This window comes from Archocentrus centrarchus, chromosome 11 (genome assembly GCF_007364275.1).
Source record: "Archocentrus centrarchus isolate MPI-CPG fArcCen1 chromosome 11, fArcCen1, whole genome shotgun sequence".
NCBI classification, from domain to species: Eukaryota; Metazoa; Chordata; class Actinopteri; order Cichliformes; family Cichlidae; genus Archocentrus; species Archocentrus centrarchus.
The window spans coordinates 19,393,945-19,416,870 of record NC_044356.1 but is presented as its reverse complement, the minus strand read 5'-3'; the positions used below and the strand labels follow the sequence as shown (position 1 = coordinate 19,416,870).

The window sequence follows — 22,926 nt, the reverse complement described above, 5'->3', positions numbered from 1 at the left end:
ACAGTGTTAATACATGAGCCTGTTACTGTGGACTGTACGCAACGCACCGGGGTCTCCACGGTAACGGGGTGCGCCACAAGGCCGACGAGTGCGCGGCTCCTGGACGCTCCGTTACACCTCCGGAATGTGAGCAGACGGCGTGAAAAGGGGGCAGTGTGCGGCCCACGTTGCAAAAATACCCCTGCAGACTTTTGGGAATGTGCCAATGGCGACACCGAGGCTGCAGACAGGAGTGAACACCGTCCGCCTGCACCGGCGCGTGGATGACGTAATGGGTACAGTAGATAATGGCTACCCTTAAAGAAAATGTGTAGTGTTCATTGGGGTATTTGTAGGATTGGCTGCACTACTCGTATGGCCCGGTAGCCCCGGATTAAATAGCTATGTGTATATATTTAGAAAGCATGCGGATAAAGGCAGAGCCACCTGTTATTTTTAGACATGCGTAAAGTTGAAATAAGATCATTTCCCCCCTGTCTCAGTCATTTACAGTATTTGAAATAATGAAGTCTCCATCATATCAGTTGCACTCAGAGAAAATGGTCACGTTTTTAATGCCATTTGTTGTTCTGTATCATCCCTCTTTTTTACTTTACTGCGCGGAAAATGTGCTAACAACTAATTCCCATGTAAAATCGCGCTATAATAACAAACAGACACATTTTTTTTCACAGCTGTGAATCTTTCTATGAAATTACTGTGACTTTATTTTGAAATTCAGCTTGATTAATTTAATACACTAACCGGACATTTTATTATGTATTTGCCTTCAAAGCCACCTTAATTCTTCATGGCACAGATTCAACAAGTTGCTGGAAACATTCCTCAGAGATTTTGCTCCATGTTGACATAAGAGTATCACACAGTTGCTGCAGATTTGTCGGCTGCACAACTATGATGTGAATTTCCTGTTCTACCACATCCCAAAGGTGCTCTATTGGATTGAGATCTGGTGACTGAGTACAGTTTGAGATGATTTGAGCTTTGTGACTGGTTTGTTATCCTACTGAAAGCAGCCATCACAAGTTGGGTACACTGTGGTCATAAAGGTCAGCAATAATACAAATTTAGGCTGTGGCATTTAAATGATGCTCAGTTGGTTCTAAGGGGCCCCAAGTGTACCAAGAAAATATCCCCCACACCGTTACACTATAAACAGCCTGGAGCATTGTTATAAGGCAGGATGGATTCATGTCTTCATGTTGTTTACACCAAATTCTGATCCTACCATCTGATTGTTGTGGCAAAACTCGAGACTCCTCAGGGAAAGCAACATTTTTCCAGTGCTCTGTTGTCCAGTTTGTGAATTTTAGCCTCAGTTTCCTGTTCTTAGCTGACAGGAATGGTACCTGGTGTGGTCTTCTACTGCTGTAGCCCATCTGCATCGAGGTTCAAGGTGTTGCATGTTCAGAGATGCTCTTCTACTTACCGTGGTAGTAATGAGTGGTTATTTGAGTTTGTGCAGCAGTTCCTCTGACCGCTACAAGACCTTTTCACCCAGAGAACTGCTGCTCATTGGATATTTTCTCTTTTCAAACCATCTAGTGTAAACCCTAGAGATAGTTGTCCAGTAGATCGGTAGTGATATTTGCATAACCAATCATTTGAACAGGTGTACCAACTAAAGTACAACTGTAAATGGGTCACAGTGAGCGCCCTGTTTAGCAGTGCAGGCATGAAACAAGCAGGAAAAAAGTAATTCTGGTAAATTCAATGTGATTAATACACATTAATGGGAGTTTAAAAAAAAAAAATTAAACAGCCTAGTGACAGATAAATTAAACAAACCACAAATGCCTACGAGACACATATTTCTACTGTGGTTGATCTTTCCATGACATTACTGTGACTTTATTTTGAAATTCAACTGTTTAGCAGTACAGGTGTAAAACAAACAGGTAAATATTGCTACAAACTCATTTCCAATCATTTTAATAATGCACAGTAATTTTTTAAACTGGTAATTAAAATAAACACCCCACCTTCTTCCACAGTGGCTGATTTTTTTGTAAAATGTGACTTTGTTTTGAAATTCACACATGAACTTCATTAATGGAAATAAATGGATCCCTCGTCAGCAGTGCAGGCATATAACGAGTCAACTTATGAGTACCTGTGCTTTTGTAATGTCATGCTCTCTTTTTGAGACATTGTTCTGACAGTCATATCCTCATTGCAGAACATCAGCCTAGCTGGGTGCATCATTTGGATAACACTCCTAACTAATCCTGCAACAATTCAGTACCCTATAATCCCAATATTATAATGTAATCAAGGGATGGAAAGCACTCAATTTAATAAACCTTGTGGGTGCCACAAATGAGGTTGTGAACACAAGAGCAGAAGTCATATTTCATGTAGAAAGTGTAGTTTTATTATTTCAAACTTCCCCTTACACCCAATAAGGTTTTGTGCCTCATACCTGTCTCCCTGCTTCCCTTTTCCTGTCTCCAGTTACATCTACAAAAAACTACTCGGAGCACATCACTGTGTATGGTACATTTTCCTCCTCTGTCGCCAGGCTCTGGCGGGGAAGCGGCGAATGAGCTGCAGGAGTGGACGTAGCTCGTGAGATGATGACGGGGAATATTAGCTGCAGATGGGCTTAAAAGAAGGCAGCGTGAGGGTATAAGCAAAACGAGAGAACAAGAGAAACGGGTACGAAGAAAAAGTCTGACGTGTAACCCTCTCCTCCCGCCGAGTCCCACCCACCCTTTTTTTTTTTCTTTTTTCTAAATGGAACCAACAATAACAATCATTGGCTGGTTATTTACATGCACAGTATCCCCCCCCCGCCCCGTTACCACCCCATAGACACACTAATGCCTGATCCCAAAGCCATCTGCTGATCAGCAGTGTCACATGTTTCAATATGTTGAATAGATTTTCCTGAAAACAAAACAACTTGGCTCTGGACATTTAATTTGAATTCAGAAGCAAACTGAGGCTATAAAAAGATAAGGCTGGTGATATTCCATGGTTTTGAATGACTCATAAAAAGACCAAAAACAATAAAGAAATGAGCCTTTTGATATTGTCTGCTCCTTTGTCATGATAAAGCTGGGCACTGTAGTTTATTTTAAATACGCTCTTCTTTGCCACTGTAAATGCTAACTGGACCAACATATGCATAAAAATATTTTCCACTTATTGCTGAAAAAAAAAAACTAGTGTCCAGCTGTTGTAGGAAAGTAAACAAGTGGGCTCTGTGCTGAGAGTGGAGCTGGGAAACTACTGAAAGATGTTTTTGGTCTTTTTGTGTTTTGCTTTGCATTTACAGTAATAAAAATATAAAATATCGCCTGCCTTATCTTTTAAGGAATTCACCCTTTTCTGCTCCACCAGCTGTGTTTTAGGACCTCACCGTGGCCTCGGCTGGAAGGTCAAAGCAGCGGTGGTTTTTAACAGCACGGGAGGAAGGAGGGATGGCTTTGGGAGCAGGAATCGTAAGACTGCTCTACACATCACCACGTTCTAAAACAACAACAGGTATGAGCCGTGCCTCTTTTTTATTACATGACCCCACCCGCATCCCCACACAGACGAGCCCTACCCCACCCTCCAGAAAAAAAAAAAAAAAAAAAGTCACAGGGGCACCGAGTGGTAAGAGTCCAGGGTGCAACTGCAAAGCACCAGCTAGTCCTGTGCAATTACACAATCAGACCCACACACAGAAACACACACACACACACACACACACACACACACACACACACAGCAGTGGGAGTGTTGAGAGCTGGCAGTTTAGTGAACTGTGCCCTCAGTGTGGCCAGCTCTTGTTCTCTGAATCTCTTCTCCCCTCCCCTGCCTCCTGCGTCTCCTTCCTCGTGTCACACCACCTGGCATGCTGGTTCTTCCCTGAGCTCTGTACATTCTTTTCAGGGCTGTATTTCACTTTCTCAGATGCACACACACACACACACACACACACACACACACACACACACACACACACACACACACACACACACACACACACACACACACACACACACACACACATCTCTCCCTCTGTGTGGGGTTAAGTCCATTCCTCAGGTAAACTGTGACAGAGTGAGTGTAATCAGGGCGACCGCAGCTTTCCATCCACAGTGACACCATCAGGGTTTGGCCTGAAGGGGGTGCTACCAACGGTTAACCAGCCCTGGAGGTGCAGAGAGGATGTTAAAGTTAGAATGTGCTGCACTTTGACATAACCGCATAAAAAAAAGACACTCCACTCTTTCCTTCCTGTCTTGAAGTTCTGTAATTTCCCATGTGGTTCTCAAAAAGCAGGTCTGACGCTTATACGTGGAAACAGAAAAGCTATGTTATAATATGTGGGGTGTTAGGTTTGAAAGAGGATACAAAGATGCTATAAAATTTTACTGCAGGTAATGAAGAGTCAAACATTTCTGCTGCTTGAAACAAACATATGGGGTCAAATTATCCTCAAAAGGTTTACATTATGTATATGATAAAATTCAAAAATGTAGACTAAGATTTACAAATGTATACAATGATCCCTCACGAATACAAATCAGTCTGAACACATGTAAAACTATTTCACAAATGCGCATGTCAAAAGCTGAATAAACAGTATAATTTATGCACAGTGTTTTAAGTTCAACTACATAAATCTGATCATTTTTACTTTTAAAAAGCTACTAATTTTATCTGCTCCCTTATTCAAAAGGGGTCTACACAGTGAGTAGAGCAGATTTTATTTATTTTTTTTAATTTTCCTTTTTATTTACTTCTGAATAAGATACATACATTGGTGACAGTACAGCAACAACACAAGCTGATATCCATGCAGTCATACACAAATGGAGACACATACTCCCACATGTATATATCCACATATATCTCTGTCCCCCGGTGTCAAGACATGAGCGCAAAAACAATCATTTCACCCTCCACATTGCTGAAGTCGCCCTCCAGCCTAGGCATCAGGGTGGTCAACCAAAATAAAACAATTCAAATGTTGCTTCTGCAAGTTCAAATTTTTTTTTTTTTTTTGGAAATAAAGGATGAGGCTGGCAGATTTTATTTATTTATTTTGCACCAGATTAACACATTTGCTTGGCAAGCAAAAGGTCACTTGTTCGACTGCAGCCGGAGACACAAATCCCTTTTGGGGTTGCATCAGGAAGGGCATCTGGCGTAAAACTCTGCCAAATCAAACATGCAGAGCTACCCACTGTGGAGAGCGGCCGAAAGTAGCCCTTCCTGACACAACCCCAAAGGGATCATGTCCTCCCGGGATCAAACCAGGAATCTTTCCTTCGTTAGGCGACCGTGTAAACCACTACACCACAAATGTGACATTCTTTTCGTTCACTTACAGAACTTTAAATCTGTGCCGCGCCTCGCCTGATATGCACAGATCACATAACCCGTGCACCATGTTTTGAGACATTTTTCACATTGTCAGTTTTGCACATATCGATTGCATGCTGTGTTCAAGTGCTAGTGAAAAACTGGACATCTGGGCTTCCTGTGGATTCCTGTGTTATTTCAGATAAAAACTCTTTTTCATGGCTACGTGGTGGATGTTCTGCTGGAAAAAGTCAGTCGGTGTGCAGATGGGAGAACATCCCTGTGGCTCATCCTCTGAAGTGATCATATGATAACTAATCTCTTCTATATTGGAATATAGATATTTAATCTAGATGATCTGGGATAATGATAGTGCTTAACAAATTTATTAGACCACCTGCCAGAAAAACAAGAAAACACAAATAGCTGGGGCATAAACCTTACATTGGTGGTCTAATACGTGTTTAGCACTGTCTGGCTGACACTTTGATGCTCATCTTTCAATCTGCATCTGCGCCCTGACTTTTCCTAGCAGAAGAATGTCCAATATGTGGCAGCAGCTTATTAAAACTATATATTAACCTTCATAGTCTACTGTAATCATCAGCATCTGTAACTGGTAAATGTGTTTAATAGCCGAGGGGTTATTAAAAACAAAAACACATCATTTTTAACTAAAAAAATTGTGTGTAAATGATCAGTTTATTCATTGGTTTGGATATATGTATTTGTAAAAAAAATGCATTTGAACTCTTCACCTTTCAAAAACAAAAACAGAAAAACAATACTAAAAGAGATCCTCACTCAGCTCGACTGTGCTACATTTGAACACCACTGTTGTACAGTTGCAGTGCTACAATATTGCAGTATCCCAGAAAAACAGAGATAGTAAAGTAGGAGAAATTTGGAGGTTACATTTGTAACTCACGTGTAAAGAGGCTGCAGTTGCAGATGAGAGGACTTCTGAGGAGGCTGGTAGCCGTATGAATCGAACCCACCAATGAAATCAACTTCATAAGGGGAGAAAGAAGAGGGATGACATCATTTCACTTTCCCTTAAACTGTGTGTGTTTTTTTTTTTAAACCAGGTGTTGTATTTCAAGATGGTTCTATTTTTATATGGCACACTCTCACAACAATCTCTCAGATTGTATCATCTAATGCGCTCAGCAGGCTTTTATACACTGCAAACCTACAGTGACATCAGAATCTGCAGAGATACAATACCAATACATCAACTTTCCTACTGCCTTTGTGTCACTGATACATTCTTCTAATCTTTCTCAATTGATTACAGAAACAGAGTCATGTGGAGTTGAGTGAAGTAAGATTGATTAGCTACATCAGTGGAGATTTTAAAAAAAAAACAAGTTCTGGATCTGTTTTCTTCAGAAGTAGGACTGAGAATTTCCATAATTTTAAAGTAGGACTGTTGCAGTGCTTTCTCTTTTACGATAAAGCACAAACATGATTAAAAATAAACTAATTAAAAAGCCATATAATTATTTATTTATTATTTAAAGCCCTATATACATGTATTGCAATGAAATGTAAAGCAGGTGTAAGACAGATTAATAAACTGAGGCCTTAGTCACACATGCTTAGAGACCAATTTGTGTCCCCCTGGTAACCTCTGGTTGCTAGGGAAAAATGTGTATTCCCTGACTGGTTGCTGGCTGTTACTAGGTGACCAAAATCTTTGTGGTTGCTGTAGTTGCTAGCAGATTGCCGTAGACACCTGTAATTTTCAAGGATGATGCATCACACTATTTCAAGTTTCACTACAGCTCGGAGAGTAAATGGTGAGTGTTTGTAGAAAAGTCAGAGTCCTTCAGGCCAACTACAGGCCACTGCAGGACTCTGCTAGCAGCCAAAGCAATCGCAAGGAGGTTTTCAGTGTAGTACTGCAAGCAACCATTTGCACCCAGTCGGTGAATACACAATTTTCCCTCAGGTTTTCCTGGGGTGGTTCGCTCAGAACTCTTTTTTTAAAAAAAGGGGAAAAAAAAAAAAAAAAAGAAAAATGCAAAAGCCTGCATTTCATCAGGTGGCCACTTGCAGCTGGCTTCAAAAGCCAATTAACCCTCACATGTTAAAATGTCCAGTTTTTGTAGTGAAATAAATAAATGTTCACAGGTTGTTATAAAAACTGATTTAGTCTCTATAACTAATTTCCCACTTTTTTGAAATCTGCCTTGAGACACTGAACTGTACGTGTCAACCACCTTTCTGGTATTACAGCCTTTGAAGCATTTTTAATGGAATTATCTCACCAAAAACATAGCTTGCTATGCAGTTAATTGTACTAACAGCGTGTCAAAGAAGCCTGTGTTTTTACACAGTTCTGCTGTATTAAGTTTCTTGGTATGTCTTTGTGATGCACCTTGATGACCAACCAAGCTAATATCTAAGCTAATATACCTTATAACTTATCACTCTGCCCTTTAGTTAAATATGGTCACCTCTTGATTAAAAACAAACAAAAAAAACAACAACAAAAAAAACATGGCGATGGATGTGAAGCAAAAGTGGCTACATCCATCTTCAGACACAGCACCCCCTTCCTCTTACAGGAACTCAAACTTATAACATTAATAGGGGACTTCATTTCTTCCACTGAGTGAGAGTAAAACCTTTACAAGAGGCGCATCACGAGAACAATCACTCAGACACGCAGATGGCGCACTCACGCCGAGAGGCAAGCACTAGCCAGCTGACAGACGGACACTCTCATGGTGGGAATGCATCCTAATACTCCCCACAGATGGAAGGCTCAGATCACCCAGAGGGAATCCTCTGGAGTGAGATCGCTAAGCATGACTCACACAGGAGAAAGCAATGAGATGACGGCACTCACACCCAGAGTCATGGATCTCTACCATAAAAGCCCTCTCGATAGTATGACAAGCACACCTAATCAACTGAACAAGGTGCTGGAAGAGCTTTTAGTGAGAAGAAAAAAATACTCACAGCTGTCCTCGTCATCCTGGAAGACTTTACTTACGTAGCAGGCATATACAAAGCCAAAGAGCTGTCAGAGAGGAGACGATCAGAAATAAATGTGTCATTCTGTTAGCTGACTCAGGGTCAGCAAAAGCAAAAAATTAATGTACAAGAGCGGTACGAGCATGTGTGTGTGTTTGATACATACAGCCAAGAGGATCTGAATGGCCGAGCTCAACACCTCGATGTACTGGTAGTCGAGCAGACACCCGGACACTGTGATGACATGGTGGTCATCGGGGGCCATGCGGGAGTCTAATACTGGTGTTACTAGGCAACCAGGACCGTGCTCCATCCACCACGAACGATGGAGGGATGTGTTGAATGTCATGAGAAAGTCTCTGTCCTAAACACACAAGAATACAAGACGTACATTTGTAATAATGTAGAGTTACTTATTATTAAGCCACGTTTTTTTTAATTACAGTGGACCCGTGATACTTTTCCTCATGTTCTGTCATCTCTACACTGTTATATTAAATATAACCAAAGTTACTAGTGAGGTCAGTGTATGTACAAGCAGGTAGATCAGGTTTAGACTGCTCTAACTCAGACTTTCAGACTGTTTGTTTTTGCCCTTTTCAGGCACATAGTTCTGGCTCTAAGCATAGAAGCCCAATCCAGCTGTGTTCAAGCCTTCTGTTTATAAAGGGCAGCCAATCAGAAGAAAGCTGTCTTAAAAACAAAGTAGCTAAAACAGCTTGTTTCAGACAGTGGATGAACTGGGGTGCTGCACTGAGGCCCAATACGAGCTGGATAAGGATTATTTTGAACTTCAGGTCATGCAGAGCTGCTTTAGTAGGGTTCAAGAAGGAAAATATGGATGTGAAAATGAGGGCAGTAGGTCCACCTTAATTGTTTCGTCTAAAAAAAAAAGATGTCTGAAAATAGTGACATAAACCCAGAGAACACCTAATATTTGGCAGATGACGCCACACAAAAAGCATGAAGTCTCTAAAATCATAATCTAATATGTGTTTAAATCTAACAGCCAAATGAAGAATTAAGATGGATATGCAGGCTGAGTTTGAAGAAAAACTAAAAAGACACCATAAAAGTTAGAACAGGGGTCGCACACAAACCACAACTTACCTGAGACAGGTTTCCAACCTCCAGGTAGAAACAAATAATGAAGGAGTTCCATCCTACCCAGATGACCAGCCATACTGCATACTGCCAAATGGACACAGGGATCAGTGTTTTGGGACAGTAATCAATGGGCACAGTTTGTGCAGGAACTGGGACTCCCATGGAAGGTGATGGATATGCACTACTCACAAAGATGAGGTATCTGAAGCGAAACTGCACAGTGCCAAACATGCCCAGGATGACGGCCATAATGTGCAGGAAGTTGGCCAGAATTGGAGCCCACTGGTAGCCCAGAAAATCAAACACCTGCCTCTGAAGGGCTGCCACCTGGGGGAGGGGTGGGTCATACACACACAAACACACACATATGCATATTAGGAAAGAAACAAGCACACATGCAAATACAAAGCACAGACAAACACAACACACACACACACACAAGTACTGAAGGCTACACATGGCGCACACACACAGACAGTGACAGGGAGACACATACACAGGTCTGCCGCAGTTGTTTCCATGGTAACTGCCTGGAGCACCAGCCAGTCCAGTGACTGTAAAAAGAGGAGCACCCCCAAAAAGCTCCGCCAAACTAATGAGAATCTATGGGCCAAATCCCTGTGCCGCACACCAACTCATCAGCCAGGCAAACAATAGCCTCAATAACTACTCCTCACACTGCTGCTGTTTACGCCTGCATCACACTCAGTGCAGGAAGACATTATATTCACTGTTATAACACAGTTATCACCTTTTAGAGTGGTAGTCTCATGCTTTTTCTGAGAAATTAGACATCTAAATTTAACTCCAGAATAGAGACCAGATGGTAAACGGGACCTTCTTGTGCTTTACATTTTTCCCCAAATGAGGCTATCAAACCCCTCTTTACAAACACAGACCACCCTGACACTAAAGAACCCCCTGCCCTGTACCCTTTGACTGTCACTCACACACACACACACACACACACACCCTTGCCTGTAATGTGCCTGTAGTGTGGCAGCTCAGCAGCTGCAGCTCAGAGCTTTTTTAGTGTGTGACTGTATGGAAAGGCCGGACAAACATGTCTGATTACAATGTGCGGGACTGTAGCACGCTGCTCTAATTATATCTTCATGGTGAGTGAGTAGAGGCAGCTTTTACCGCACACACGCACAAAAAAACACACACTTACCAGCTGCAGTGAACATATCACCAGCAGCGTGCACCTCCCGTCGCACTTCCCCATTTTGGAGGGCTCAGGACGCGGCTTAGAGCCGCGGAGGCTCCGGGGAAAGGATGGGTCCCCGGTCAGATCCAGACTGCCTGGTCGTCTCAGCTCACAACATTCCCGGCTCAATAGACGTGCCCAAGGCCGCCGCCGCCTCCTCCAGGAGCACTGGTCTGGCTCTTCCACTTACAGTGGGTGACCCATCTTGGCCTCTGCTTTTGTCGGTAAATAACAGCCGGGGGTGGTTTTAAGGAAGGAGCGAGGTGATGAGGAAGAGGAGGAGGAGGGGGTCCAGTTCACGCCGGCCTGCTGCGGTCCGACCACCACAGAATCACCACGGCCACACCTTCCGAAGAGGGGCTACACAAAGACACAAAGAGAGACGGAAAGCTGTCATAATCTGCTCCAGGCTACAGACAGAAATGAGCATCATATGATACCGGATCACACGGGGGTGGAGAGGAGGAGGAGACCGACCCCGCAATGATACTACAGCTAACGTTTCGCCACATACACTCCGCTACGGACACAAAGCGGTCCGTTGTGACTCACGGTTTTCTAGGAGCGGAAGAAGAGTATCGTCCCCCCACCCCGCCACCCCAACCATCTTCTCCTCTCCCAACCTCCGTCGTCTGGAGGTTCTCCTCCTCGAGCTGCTCGTGGGGGAAAGAAGTCAAGTTAGCGCGCGGCTTTTCTTACCGGTACCGGGCTCCTTTCCTCCGTCTCACAGCGTCTTTTGTCAACAATCGGTGTCGGGGCAAGCGCAGGAGGAGCGAGGGGGGTGGGGGCTCTCAGTCACCGCTACCCCTCGAGGAGGAGCTGCTTGAATCCTGCGGATCCGCGTGCGGGCGTGCGTGAGTTGGTGCGCGCGAGCAGGGGAGGGAGGGAGCAGCAGCCCCGCGAGGAGGTTTGAAAGGATCACAAAGGAAACGGGGGCCCGCGGTGGGTGAGGAGGTTCAGACTGAGGGTGGGTGGGAATAATATCGCCTCCTCCCACCGCCGCCACCGGAGATGATCCAGACCGAGGAGAGAGAGAGAGAGAGAGCGCTGACCCCGGCGCTGCAGCTCTTTTCCTCAGCTTGTGGTTATTCCGAGCGGAAATAAACGCAATTAACGGCCTTGTTTAATCTCAGCTACTTACCACGAGCAGCGCGACAGTCCAATAAAGTGAGCTCCATATAAGTAAGGTCAGCTATCTCGGATGAGTGAGACGGTTATTGCAACGAAAAGCAAACTGTTTTAATGGAACTTGGTACTTTCTCAGTGTGTGTGTTAAATACTTTCAAATAAAGCATAAAATTTTCTTGTTTTGATCAAATAAAACACAGACTACTTTGGTCCTATTCTGCTCATTTTCATCTCATTATTTTTAGTTTTGGACTCTACTGGAGCTCCAGTAGCTTTGCCTGAGTCCCATTTCTCCTATGGTGGGCCTTAGTGCAGACTCTCACTTCATCCACTGTTTGAAACAAGCCCCTTTCACTGACTGGCTGCCCCGTTCAAGCACAAGTTTTTGTTTTTTTGGTATTTTTTTCTTTGTGTGTGTGTGTGTGTGTGTGTGTGTGTGTGTGGGGGGGGGGGGGGGGGGGGGGCAGAGATGACCATGTAAGGATATCCTCTGTCTCTGACGTCATACCGACCCAAGAATAGAAAAAACTGCCTGAAACAGAGTGTTCAGAGCAGTATGAAGTTGGACCTTTGGCTCATGGGGATCACTTTTAAACAAGCTGACTTTTCTTCTTCTTTTTTTTTTTTCTTCTTTTTAATGTTGGGCATGTTTTATTCGGGAAGCCACCTTTGTAACTAGAGCCCCAGCAGACCAAGCAGCTGCTTAGGGCAGGCAACACCAGCAAGGGGCCCCCAGAGAACCTGAAATGTCACACAAGACAGAATGATACATGTATTTTGTATTTTGTGACGCACCAGTGGTAATCACACAAAACAAAAATGAAAAGTTCAGGCACACTGTAACCATCTGCAAGTAGAGTGTGTACATCCTTACAAAAGATTTATCTCTCTGGGGTGGACAAGTGGAGAACAAAAGAACAGAAGAGGACAAAAGCACAAGTATAAAGGTAAATTTCCATGACTAACTACAGTATTTTATCATTAACATTCACTAACAAAGACGTTAGTTAAACAGAAGCATCGCCTTCAGATCTGGTGAGCTTAGGTTGTCAGGTTGTGTTGAGGTATAACAATGGTATAAACATTTCCATGTATGTTTGCACGTTTCAATAAAAGAATTATGTGCAAAAAGAATTACTGCTACCTAATCAGTACTCTATTCAGATTTTTAACAGTACTCTCACAGTAGTCTGAGTCATACCTAATTGAAATCATGAATTATGTAGAAGTATTTTCAGTAAAATGCATTGTGTGTACAACTAGTACTGATCTTACTCATCTGTTTGTTAAGTAATGAGTTCATTTCAGGTCTTTGGTGCAAGGCACACACACACACACAGTTAAACAATAGGACTTTATAAAAAATGTAAAGTGCACTTTCTCTTAAGAATGGTAAAACTTTTATTAGGTAAACTGCAGCCAATAAGAAACCGCACAGGATAACATAAAGGGCAAAGCTGTACAGGGAGCCAGCAGCCAGTTTAGGCGTAATGAATCCCCAGCAGATGCCTGAGAGAGCTTTGACTCGATTATAAAACTGCACCGTAACCTCCTAACCACACATTTAACTTCTACAGTCTGTGGTCATCTTAAATTAGGTACAGTGTGCAAATGAAAACTCTGCTTTGCTCAATATTAATATGTTATCTAGTAAGAAAAGAGCCACACATTTAAATATAATGATGGGCTTTTCTAATCTTACTGTGAATCTAATTTATAACCCCCCATTGTTAAAGCAACTATTTAAAACCACTGTCAAAAAATTTACCGGGCTCAGAGGTAAGATAAAAGTTATTTGCACTTTGTTTGGTGAGTAACAAGCAGCTGTTCAAATGCACCACTGCAAGAACAAAGATTTCTCCTCTGACTCATAAAATCATAGACAAACACAACGGGACATGAGAGTTTTAACTGTTCGTGTCTTTATAAAGCCTTGTGGCAAACTGGTGGCCTGGAATTGGATAAGCTGTTAAGAAAATGGATGGATGTCTTTATTGAACACATTAAGTCATCGGCCCAGGCTGGAAAAAATTAAGTGAAACTCTATACCTCTGTAATGATTTCTCCAAAACCTACTCAGAGTGGAGTTTTCTAGTGAAAAAGACTGATTTGTAGAGAGCTTTATCCCTGTAAAATAAGGGCATGCAAACTCACAAAGAATTAATTTAAACTGCATCCAATTGTGTCCAGGTTTCAACCATCTAGCTGTTGATTTGAGGTGAAGTTGAAGTTGTTATTCCATCCACTTTGTGCAATGTACCAGTGCCATAGCAGCAATGCTTTCTGGCTGATGTTTTGGTCACTTTTGAATGTTGGTGGTGCTTTCACACTCGTGGTAGCATGAGACAGACTCTATAACCCACACAAGTGGCTCAGGTAGTGCAGCTCACCCAGGATGGCACATCAATGCGAGCTGTGGTAAGGTGGTTTTGCTGTGTCTGTCAGCTTAGTGTCCAGAGGCTGGAGGCACTACCAGGAGACAGGCCAGTACACCAGGAGATGTGGAGGAGGCCGTAGGAGGGCAACAACCCAGCAGCAGGACCGCTACCTCCGCCTTTGTGCAAGGAGGAACAGGAGGAGCACTGCCAGAGCCCTGCAAAATGACCTTCAGCAGGCCACAAATGTGCATGTGTCTGCACAAACAGTTAGAAACCGACTCCATGAGGATGGTATGAGGGCCCGACGTCCACAGATGGGGGTTGTGCTCACAGCCCAACACCGTGCAGGACACTTGACATTTGCCAGAGAACACCAGGATTGGCAAATTCGCCACTGGCACCCTGTGCTCTTCACAGATGAAAGCAGGTTCACACTGAGCACGTGACAGACGTGACAGAGTCTGGAGACGCCGTGGAGAGTGATCTGCTGCCTGCAACATCCTTAAGACCAGTTTGGCAATGGGTCAGTAATGGTGTGGGGTGGCATTTCTTTGGAGGGCCGCACAGCCCTCCATGTGCTCGCCAGAGGTAGCATGACTGCCATTAGGTACCGAGATGAGATCCTCAGAGCCCTTGTGAGACCATATGCTGGTGCGGTTGGCCCTGGGTTCCTCCTAATGCAGGACAATGCTAGACCTCATGTGGCTGAAGTGTGTCAGCAGTTCCTGCAAGATGAAGGCATTGAAGCTATGGACTGGCCCACCCGTTCCCCAGACCTGAATCCAATTGAGCACATCTGGGACATCATGTCTCGCTCCATCCACCAACATCATGTTGCACCACAGACTATCCAGGAGTTGGCGGATGCTTTAGTCCAGGTCTGGGAGGAGATCCCTCAGGAGACCATCTGCCACCTCATCAGGAGCATGCCCAGGCGTTGTAGGGAGGTCATACAGGCACGTGGAGGCCACACACAATACTGAGCCTCATTTTGACTTGTTTTAAGGACATTACATCAAAGTTGGATCAGCCTGTAGTGTGTTTTTCCACTTTAATTTTGTGTGCGACTCCAAATCCAGACCTCCATTGGTTAATAAATTTGATTTCCATTGATGATTTTTGTGATTTTGTTATCAGCACATTCAAATTTGTACAGAACAAAGTATTCAATGAGAAGATGTAATTCATTCAGATCTAGGATGTGTTATTTGAGTGTTTTTTTGAGCAGTGTATTTAACTTTTGACCCTCCATGGATTACAGAAAAGCCAAAGTAAATTCAAACCTTTGCACCCAGTTCTTGTTTTTTTTTTTTTTTGTCATCAAAGATGTATGCTGTACAACCATTCCACCCTGGAAAAGGAACAGTTCAAAGAAATCATTAAAAGCCCAAAATTACCGGGACATTCATGGCGATGATGAGTGAATATAAACATCTGACCACAACTGTAATAACCTGGACTGTCCTAAATCCAGCTGAGAGCCGTGGCATGATCGGCAAAGGGCTGCTCAGTCGACAAGTCCTAGAAATATTGAGGAACTGAAACAGTTTTGTTGGAGGAATGGTCAAAATCTACCTACTGAAGTTACATACAGAAAACATCTGATTGAGCTTATCGCTGCTAAAGAAAGTTCTCCCAAGATGCTTCATTCACTAACTTTTCTTGATCCTGCACCAAGTGATTGCTCACTAACTGCTTGTCATATTAGTTTAGCGTTATTGTGTTTATATTGTGATTAAATGAGTAATCAGTTCAGAAATCCTGGTAAGTTTAAAGGCTCCACAAACCTTCCTCCTACAAACACAGCAAAGCATTTCAGCCAGAAAATAATTTGACAGTTTTTTATTGAAGTTTATTATAAAGCAGAACATTAGAATAAAAAAAAAAAGTCACCGTGGAGGGTCTTTAGACTGAGCATAATAATCTTCAAACACATCCTGAGGTTGTTCTGAAACAAGCTGAAATTACAGAGTCCTAGACCACTGTTGAACACCACCCGTCCATGTCCAAGGCAGAACACACACACACACGCACACACGCACACACGCACACACACACACACACACACACACACACACACACACACACACACACACACACACACACACACACACACACTCGCTCGCCCTACTGAATTTCTCCCATGTACAGGCGCTTATCACTGGAGCCAGACAGCACTGCGTAGAAAGACAAAGGGGGAAAAAAGAAAAGAGGATTTAACTTATTTGTTAGTTATATTTTATAACTTAGCTTTAAACGACCTAACCACCTAACTTTACATATTTTTGGAATACTGAGATCCACCACCAACTTGTCTTCAAGTTAAGTTAGTTAATTCCTGTGTTATTAAAAAGCATATTTCAGGCCTGAAATATGCCTTAACTGAAGCAGTTGTTTCACTCACCTATAGGCTCCTCTGGGTGGAAGACTACTTCATTGACTGAACCTGCGTGGCCCGGCAGTTTGTACAGGATTCTACGTGATGTGGTGTCCCAAATATACACAAACCTATGAAACATGGTTAAAAAAAAAAAGAAAGATGTGATCCAGTAGAAAGCTGAGAGGGTAATGGTTCATAAATGAGAAAACATTGTTCAGAACCATTCTAAAATCCATCCCTACCATAAAAACTGCATTCGACCACTTCATTAGGTATACCTGGTCAACCGCTTATTAACAGAAATATCTACCGTAATCAGCCAATCACATGGCAGCAACTCAATTAGCGCTAGGAATGTAGACGCGGTCAAGATGACCTATGGAAGTTCAGACTGAGCATCAGAATGTGGACAAAAGATGATTGAAGTGATTTTGAACATGGCATGGTTGCTGGTGTCAGAAACTGCTGATGTACTGGGATTTTCCCACAGAACTATCCTCGGGATTTACAGAGAACGATCCAAAAAAGAGAAAATATCCAGTGAGAGGCAGTTATCTGGGTGAAAATGTCTTGTTGATGTCAGAGGTGAATAGACAGACTCCTTCGAGCTGATAGGAACTCAACAGTAACTCAATTAGCCATTCATTACAACCAAGTTATTCAGAAGAGCATCTTTGAACAGACAACACGTCGAGCATTGAAGTAGTCACACTGGGTGCCACTCCTGTCAGCTAAGAACATGAAACTCAGGCAACAATTCACTCAGGCTCACCAAAACTTGATAACACCAAAACTTGGTCTGATGAGCCTCAATTTCTGCTGCGATATTCAGATGTTAGGTTCAGAACTGGATCCATCCTGCCTTGTATCAACATTTCAGGCTATTGTAATTGCGTGGGGATTTTTTTTTTTTTGGCACATTTTGGGCCCCTTACTACCAACCAAACATCATTTAAACACCACAGACTACCCGGGTATTGTTGCTGACCTTGTCCATCCCTTTATGACCACAGTGTATCCATCATCTGATGGCTACTTCCAGAACACCATGTCACAAAGCTCAAATCATCTCAAAGTGGTTTCTTGAATGTGACAATAAGTTCACTATACTCAAATAGCCTCCACAGTTACCAGATTTCAATAAAATAGAGCACCTTTGGGATGCGGTGCAACATCATGGATGTGGAGCTGACAAATCTGTAGCAACTGCGTGATGCTATCATGTCAGTATGGACCAAAATCTCTGAGGAATGTTTCCAGCACCTTGTTGAATCTTTGCCACAAAGAATTAAAAAGGTGGTCCAACCTGGTACTAGCAAGGTATACCTAATAAAGCAGCCAATGAGTGTAGTTCCTTAACTTTGTCCTCAAAGGGTGATTTCCCCCCCCCCCCTTAAATCATCATGCGGTTAATGTTTATAGTTTAAGCTGCTGTTAATAAACAATATTTCCTACACACTGCAGAGTGCCGTGAGTAAGCAGCTGTAAGCAGTTCAGAACAAAGAGGACTGAAGAGGGCAGACAATTAAGAGAGCAGAGAATGCAGCTAGAAGATGACACATTTTCTCACATTTCATTATATTAAACAAGTTTCAAATAATGAGGTCTGTGTATGTGTAAGTAAAGCCTGTGAGCCAAAAGCTCAGGCTGGGAGCTGTAGTTATTTTTAATAGTAATAAGCCTACTGGCTAAGAAATGACAATTGTTTGTCATCACATTAGTTACAAGTAGTATTTTACGGCTCTCATTACTATGGCATGATGCAACGAGACAAAGTTTACTTTCAGAAATACTAATTTGAGGGTGCACTGAGTTACAGTTCATGGTACAGCAGCTAACCTAAACACGACTTGAGCCCTTTGCTCTAGAACAGGGGTGTCAAACTCCTGGCCTGCGGGCTGCTTCCGGCCACACCCCCTACTTCCAATCTGCAAATTGATGTCAAAAATAACATACAATTTGGTCCTTTAAGTTACTTTTTTGACATTTCGCATTCCCCTCCAATTAAGAGGGTTAAGTGACATGTCAAAAAAGTAACTTAAAGGGCCAAATTGTATGGCCGGAAGTAGGGGTCGGGGCCAAAAACTCGACACCTGTGCTCTAGAAGGGAAAAAAAAAAAAAACTGCCTCAATGATCTCAGATAAACTGATAAAACGCTTTGTGAGCGAGCTCATGTTCACGTAAAGTATGTGTCAGTGCGTTTGCTTCTCACCTGTCAGCTGAGCCTGCAGCTATCTTACTGCCATCAGTAGACCAGGAGCACCTGAGCAGGTTCTGAATGACAGGAAAAGATGCATTAGAAGCAAAACAGTGATTACCCGTGTGAGCTGCTGTTAACACAATGAGATGAAAGACAACAACATGCAAGCGCAGTGACCAATGGGGGTAGATTATGCCTGCAGGATTGCAGCTGTTTGTCTCTTATATACACACACACATGTTCTCTCACATATTTAAAAAAAAACAAAAAAAACTGCTAGTCTGGGTGCTTTCACCCAAAATGCCTCATTACTGAAAGGAAAGCACCTATGCCCCTGACACAGGTTACCTTTTCGAAGTTGTGAACATTGCCCTGGAAAATCTTCACGCATCTCTCCTTGGGTGCAAATGGTCTGACGTCCCAAATACGCACTGCACAGAGACACAGGCAGGACTCAAGAAAAGGATTCATCCACAGATCCAGCCATGTTTACAAGCCAAATATGTCTGATAGTACCTGTGTTATCCATGGAGTTTGAAAGAAGGTATGACCCCTCGGAGCTCAGGCTGAGCCCAGTCACTGAGTCACCATGGCCGTGCATGTTGTAGATCAGCTTATTCTGCCTCAGGTCCCACACCTGCAACAACACAAGCAATAACTTTAGACAAGGTTTTACACGATGACATATAAAGGCCTGTATGCAGAAATCAAAGTGTAAGCTTAACGCTATGTGTTACTATAGGAAGCTTATTTGTATTTTGAGGTCAAAGACAACTCTTCTTCAGTTTGGTTGGAGTTCCCACTTGTACTTAAATGAGAAATGAGCAGCGCTGAGTCACAGGTTAGCATCAAAACACTCCAAACTAAGGTAAGTAAGGAATGACATCCCATTAAGGAGAGGAATACTTCCACTCCTCTTTTGCACTGCTGACCAATTATTTCCATGTTTGAATAATAAAGTTACATTTGTGGTACAAGAAAATGCGAAAACATTAGCGAAAGTCTTCTCTCTTCAAAAATTGCAGTGATGTATGCAAAGCTATTACAGCTTTATTTACACGTCAAGCACGGAATACTTTTGATACACTGCAGGATAAACAGCCCAGGGTGAGATTCTGGGCTGAGTCCCAAAGTCCTGCTCACATCTGCTGATCAAATTCCATGTTTTTGACTTCTTTAGGCCACAGGCATCCATGATAATTACTTGTAATTAAAGCAGGGCCATGAAGTGAAAAATTGGGGCAACACACTGCAAGATTGTGCGTGCTGCAAAATAAAATCACAGCACACACAATCTCATTTTTAGCCAAGAAGTATCATTTTTCCAGGATCATTCCCTGATTTTCCGGTCAATGCGGCTCCCGGTACCTTGATGTCGTTGTCGATGCCTCCCGACAGGATCTGATCACTGGTGTCATTGAACGTCACAGCCAGCACCTGGTAGGTATTCTGGAAAGTGTGGATGGCCCCTTTCTTGCGGATGTCCCACAGCTACCATGCAGACAAACGCATCAAAAAGAAAACACAATCAGAACATTGTTGCTCAAAATTATGGCAATAGTGTGCTTAATCTCAATACATCAGCATCTAAAGATCTGGATAAAACGATATGTATTTTTCATTTAAACAAACTCAAAGTTGGAAATCTCACCTTCACGGTCCCATCGTCACTGCCGGTGCAGATCAGCTGGGGACCACGGCGGGCAGGGTAGCAGGTGTTAACAAAGGAGGTGTGGCCCTTCAGACGCTTGATCCTCTCGCCTGTTTCACTGTCCCACACGCCTACAGTTTTGTCTGTGCTCGCCGAGAACAGCACGCTGACATTACATAGCAGGACATAACAGTTAGTTAACTCTTTATAAAGATCAATGGGTTATTAAAGCCTTAAGAAACTCTTAAACCCTTTAGCAAGGTCACTGATTTGAAGTGTCCCTTGTTAAAAATCTCAACAAATTTAGCACCTTACTTACCTGCCATCTGTGTTGTAGTGCAGCTCCATCACCGCTCCACTGTGGCCCTTCAGAGTGGCGTAATTCTCACAATCTCCATACACGTTCCAGAGCACTACAGCAAAGAAACCCCATGCACACTGAGTTATTCACAGTGACAATGCTATTGCAGAGATTTAGTGTGTATTTAACTAACTTACATATGAGTCTGTCAAACCCTGAAGAGGCGAGGGTGGCTCCATTTGGGTGAAACTTGCAGCAGTACACCTCACCCTCGTGCCCAGACATTAACATGATGGGAGCCTGCAGGCTGGAGCTCCGTGGGGGGCCCTATGGGAGACAAATATGTGACTGAAGTTAGGGAAAGAAACGCAGAAAAGATTGTGTGCTGTGACACTGTGACAAGAGGACCTTGCAGTAGTGGTTGTGAGTCCCATAATTTTGCCATGTGCACCCATCAGAGTAAATGGAATGAAAAAGGAACTGACAGGTTTGGATGCAGATGATTTCAAATTTGAGTATCTTGTTTATGGATTTTAGGTAATATATCCAGTTAATTTTTATCATACTACACATTTTTACCTGGCACTTTAAATTAATGATAAAATCAAATATAGACCATTAAAGCAAGTATAAGTGTTTATAATAGTCTAAAAAAAATAAACATAAAGCTCTAATTTAATGTAGGGTTGGTGTATTTACTCTAACAAAGGTGATCATATGTCAACACTATTTATTTTATTCTGCAATATCTGGTATTTAAGATGAGTGCAAAGTGCTTTTTTTTTAAGCATCACAGAAATCTTTTTGATGAAATCTGAAAATGATACAAAGTAAAAAATATAAAAACCTCACCAGAAAACAAAGCGCAATTCATTTGAAGCTTACCCACACAACCTACGGTCCTTAAACACTCATTACAAATACTGTTGCATGCAAAGGCACAGATTAACAAACATGAGAATTTCTTCTTCTTTCAAATGCTCACTTTAGAGGTCACCACTGTGGATCATCTGCTTTGACCTCCCTCTATCCCGAGCATCCCCCACTGTCACACCAACCCTCTGCATTTCCTACTTCACTGCATCCATCCTATCCCTCCTCTGCACATGTCCAAAACATGTCAGCCTCGCCTCTCTAACTTTGTCTCCAAACTGCTCAACCCGAGTTGTACCTCTGATGTACTCATTTATAATCCTGTCCATCCTGGTCACTCCCTATGAAAATCTTAACAGCTGGAGGTGGCACAGCTCTTATTGTCAGTGCCACCATCTCCAAGCCATAATCACAGCATGTCTCACATCTTGCAAACCTTCCCTTTCACTCTTGGTGCTAGTCTTCTGTCACAAATCATCCCTGACACTCGTCTCCACCCTGCCCTGACTCTCTTCTTCACTGCTCTTGTGCACTGTCAATTTCTTTGGATGGTTGACCCAGACATTTAAACTTGCCCAACTTCGCTATTGCTACTCCTTCATGTTCACCTTTCCACCTGTCTCCCGCTCATATATTTTGTCTTGCTTCTACTGACTTTCTGCCTGGTACCTACCCTCACTAGATCATAATGTTACATCATAGTCCACGTAGACTTCTGCCTGAACTCATCTGTCAGCCTGTCCATCACCACTGCAAACAAGAAAGGACTCAGAGCAGATCCCTGATGTAATCTCACCCCCACTTTGAACCCATCTGCAACAAACAATGAGGTCAATAGAAAAAAAAAAATATCAGAAAAAAAGTTAGTCTAAATCACCCCTGTCAGAGTTAAATGATCTAATAGTTGAAGGAACGAAAGACTTTTAAGCATCTGTTTGTTTTACACTGGGGTACAGTGTAGAACAAAAAGATATAGTTCCAGCTGGGTGTAGCAGAATGTGTAAAGAAGAGTCAAATTGAGAGTTAAAGCTGTGCTACTTTTATTTCCATTCCATTCCATCTGTCTCGCCGGCAGTCCAGTTTATAAACTTAAAAATACCACACAGGGAAAATATGACTTTTTGCCCCCCCTCCGCTCCTACGCTCCGTACCGTGGCCACGAGTTGCTGAGACTGAGCCGCCGCCACCAGCTCCGTCCGGGGCCGCTTCACGGCGGAAGGAACCACCGCCATGTCTGCCGCTCTCTTCATAGGTTCAATCATCCTGCCTTAGAGGACCAGAATCAACAAAAATCTAAAGCTTTAATGCTACAATTTACAAAAAAATGAATGGGCGTCTTTGGTACGAGACGTCGAGGAAGTAGCACCAACGTATCAACACAAAAGGAACCCTTCCGGTAATAGCGGGGTAT

The 22,926-nt window shown here is 42.9% G+C and overlaps 2 protein-coding genes across 2 annotated transcripts; both read right to left on the bottom strand.

Annotated features, from left to right (window-relative positions):
- Positions 1–3,968: 3,968 nt before the first annotated feature.
- Positions 3,969–11,656, bottom strand: nkain1 (sodium/potassium transporting ATPase interacting 1). The gene is made up of 8 exons (XM_030741372.1): positions 11,303–11,656; positions 10,568–10,963; positions 9,583–9,720; positions 9,397–9,477; positions 8,453–8,650; positions 8,272–8,332; positions 6,230–6,311; positions 3,969–4,144 (listed from the first exon to the last, which is right to left on the bottom strand). The coding sequence occupies exons 2-8, from the start codon at positions 10,619–10,621 to the stop codon at positions 4,135–4,137; spliced, it is 624 nt and encodes a 207-aa protein (XP_030597232.1). The 5' UTR covers positions 10,622–10,963; positions 11,303–11,656; the 3' UTR covers positions 3,969–4,134.
- A 4,313-nt stretch (positions 11,657–15,969) lies between these two features.
- snrnp40 (small nuclear ribonucleoprotein 40 (U5)) lies at positions 15,970–22,898 on the bottom strand. The gene is made up of 10 exons (XM_030741371.1): positions 22,667–22,898; positions 20,840–20,969; positions 20,661–20,754; positions 20,342–20,507; positions 20,059–20,181; positions 19,207–19,327; positions 19,039–19,121; positions 18,703–18,764; positions 16,514–16,617; positions 15,970–16,286 (listed from the first exon to the last, which is right to left on the bottom strand). The coding sequence occupies exons 1-10, from the start codon at positions 22,775–22,777 to the stop codon at positions 16,237–16,239; spliced, it is 1,044 nt and encodes a 347-aa protein (XP_030597231.1). The 5' UTR covers positions 22,778–22,898; the 3' UTR covers positions 15,970–16,236.
- Between the last annotated feature and the right edge of the window lie 28 nt (positions 22,899–22,926).

Excerpts from the sequence above, each read along its gene's own strand:
- nkain1 (XM_030741372.1), bottom strand. The coding sequence starts at position 10,621 with ATGGGGAAGTGCGACGGGAGGTGCACGCTGCTGGTGATATGTTCACTG. Across the intron at positions 9,478-9,582 it reads GCTTCAGATACCTCATCTTT|TATGCAGTATGGCTGGTCAT; the intron begins GTGAGTAGTGCA and ends TCCATTTGGCAG. Across the intron at positions 8,333-8,452 it reads CCATTCAGATCCTCTTGGCT|CTCTTTGGCTTTGTATATGC; the intron begins GTATGTATCAAA and ends CCTCTCTGACAG.
- snrnp40 (XM_030741371.1), bottom strand. The coding sequence starts at position 22,777 with ATGATTGAACCTATGAAGAGAGCGGCAGACATGGCGGTGGTTCCTTCC. Across the intron at positions 20,508-20,660 it reads CACTACAACACAGATGGCAG|CGTGCTGTTCTCGGCGAGCA; the intron begins GTAAGTAAGGTG and ends ATGTAATGTCAG. Across the intron at positions 20,182-20,341 it reads GTGACGATGGGACCGTGAAG|CTGTGGGACATCCGCAAGAA; the intron begins GTGAGATTTCCA and ends TCTGCATGGTAG.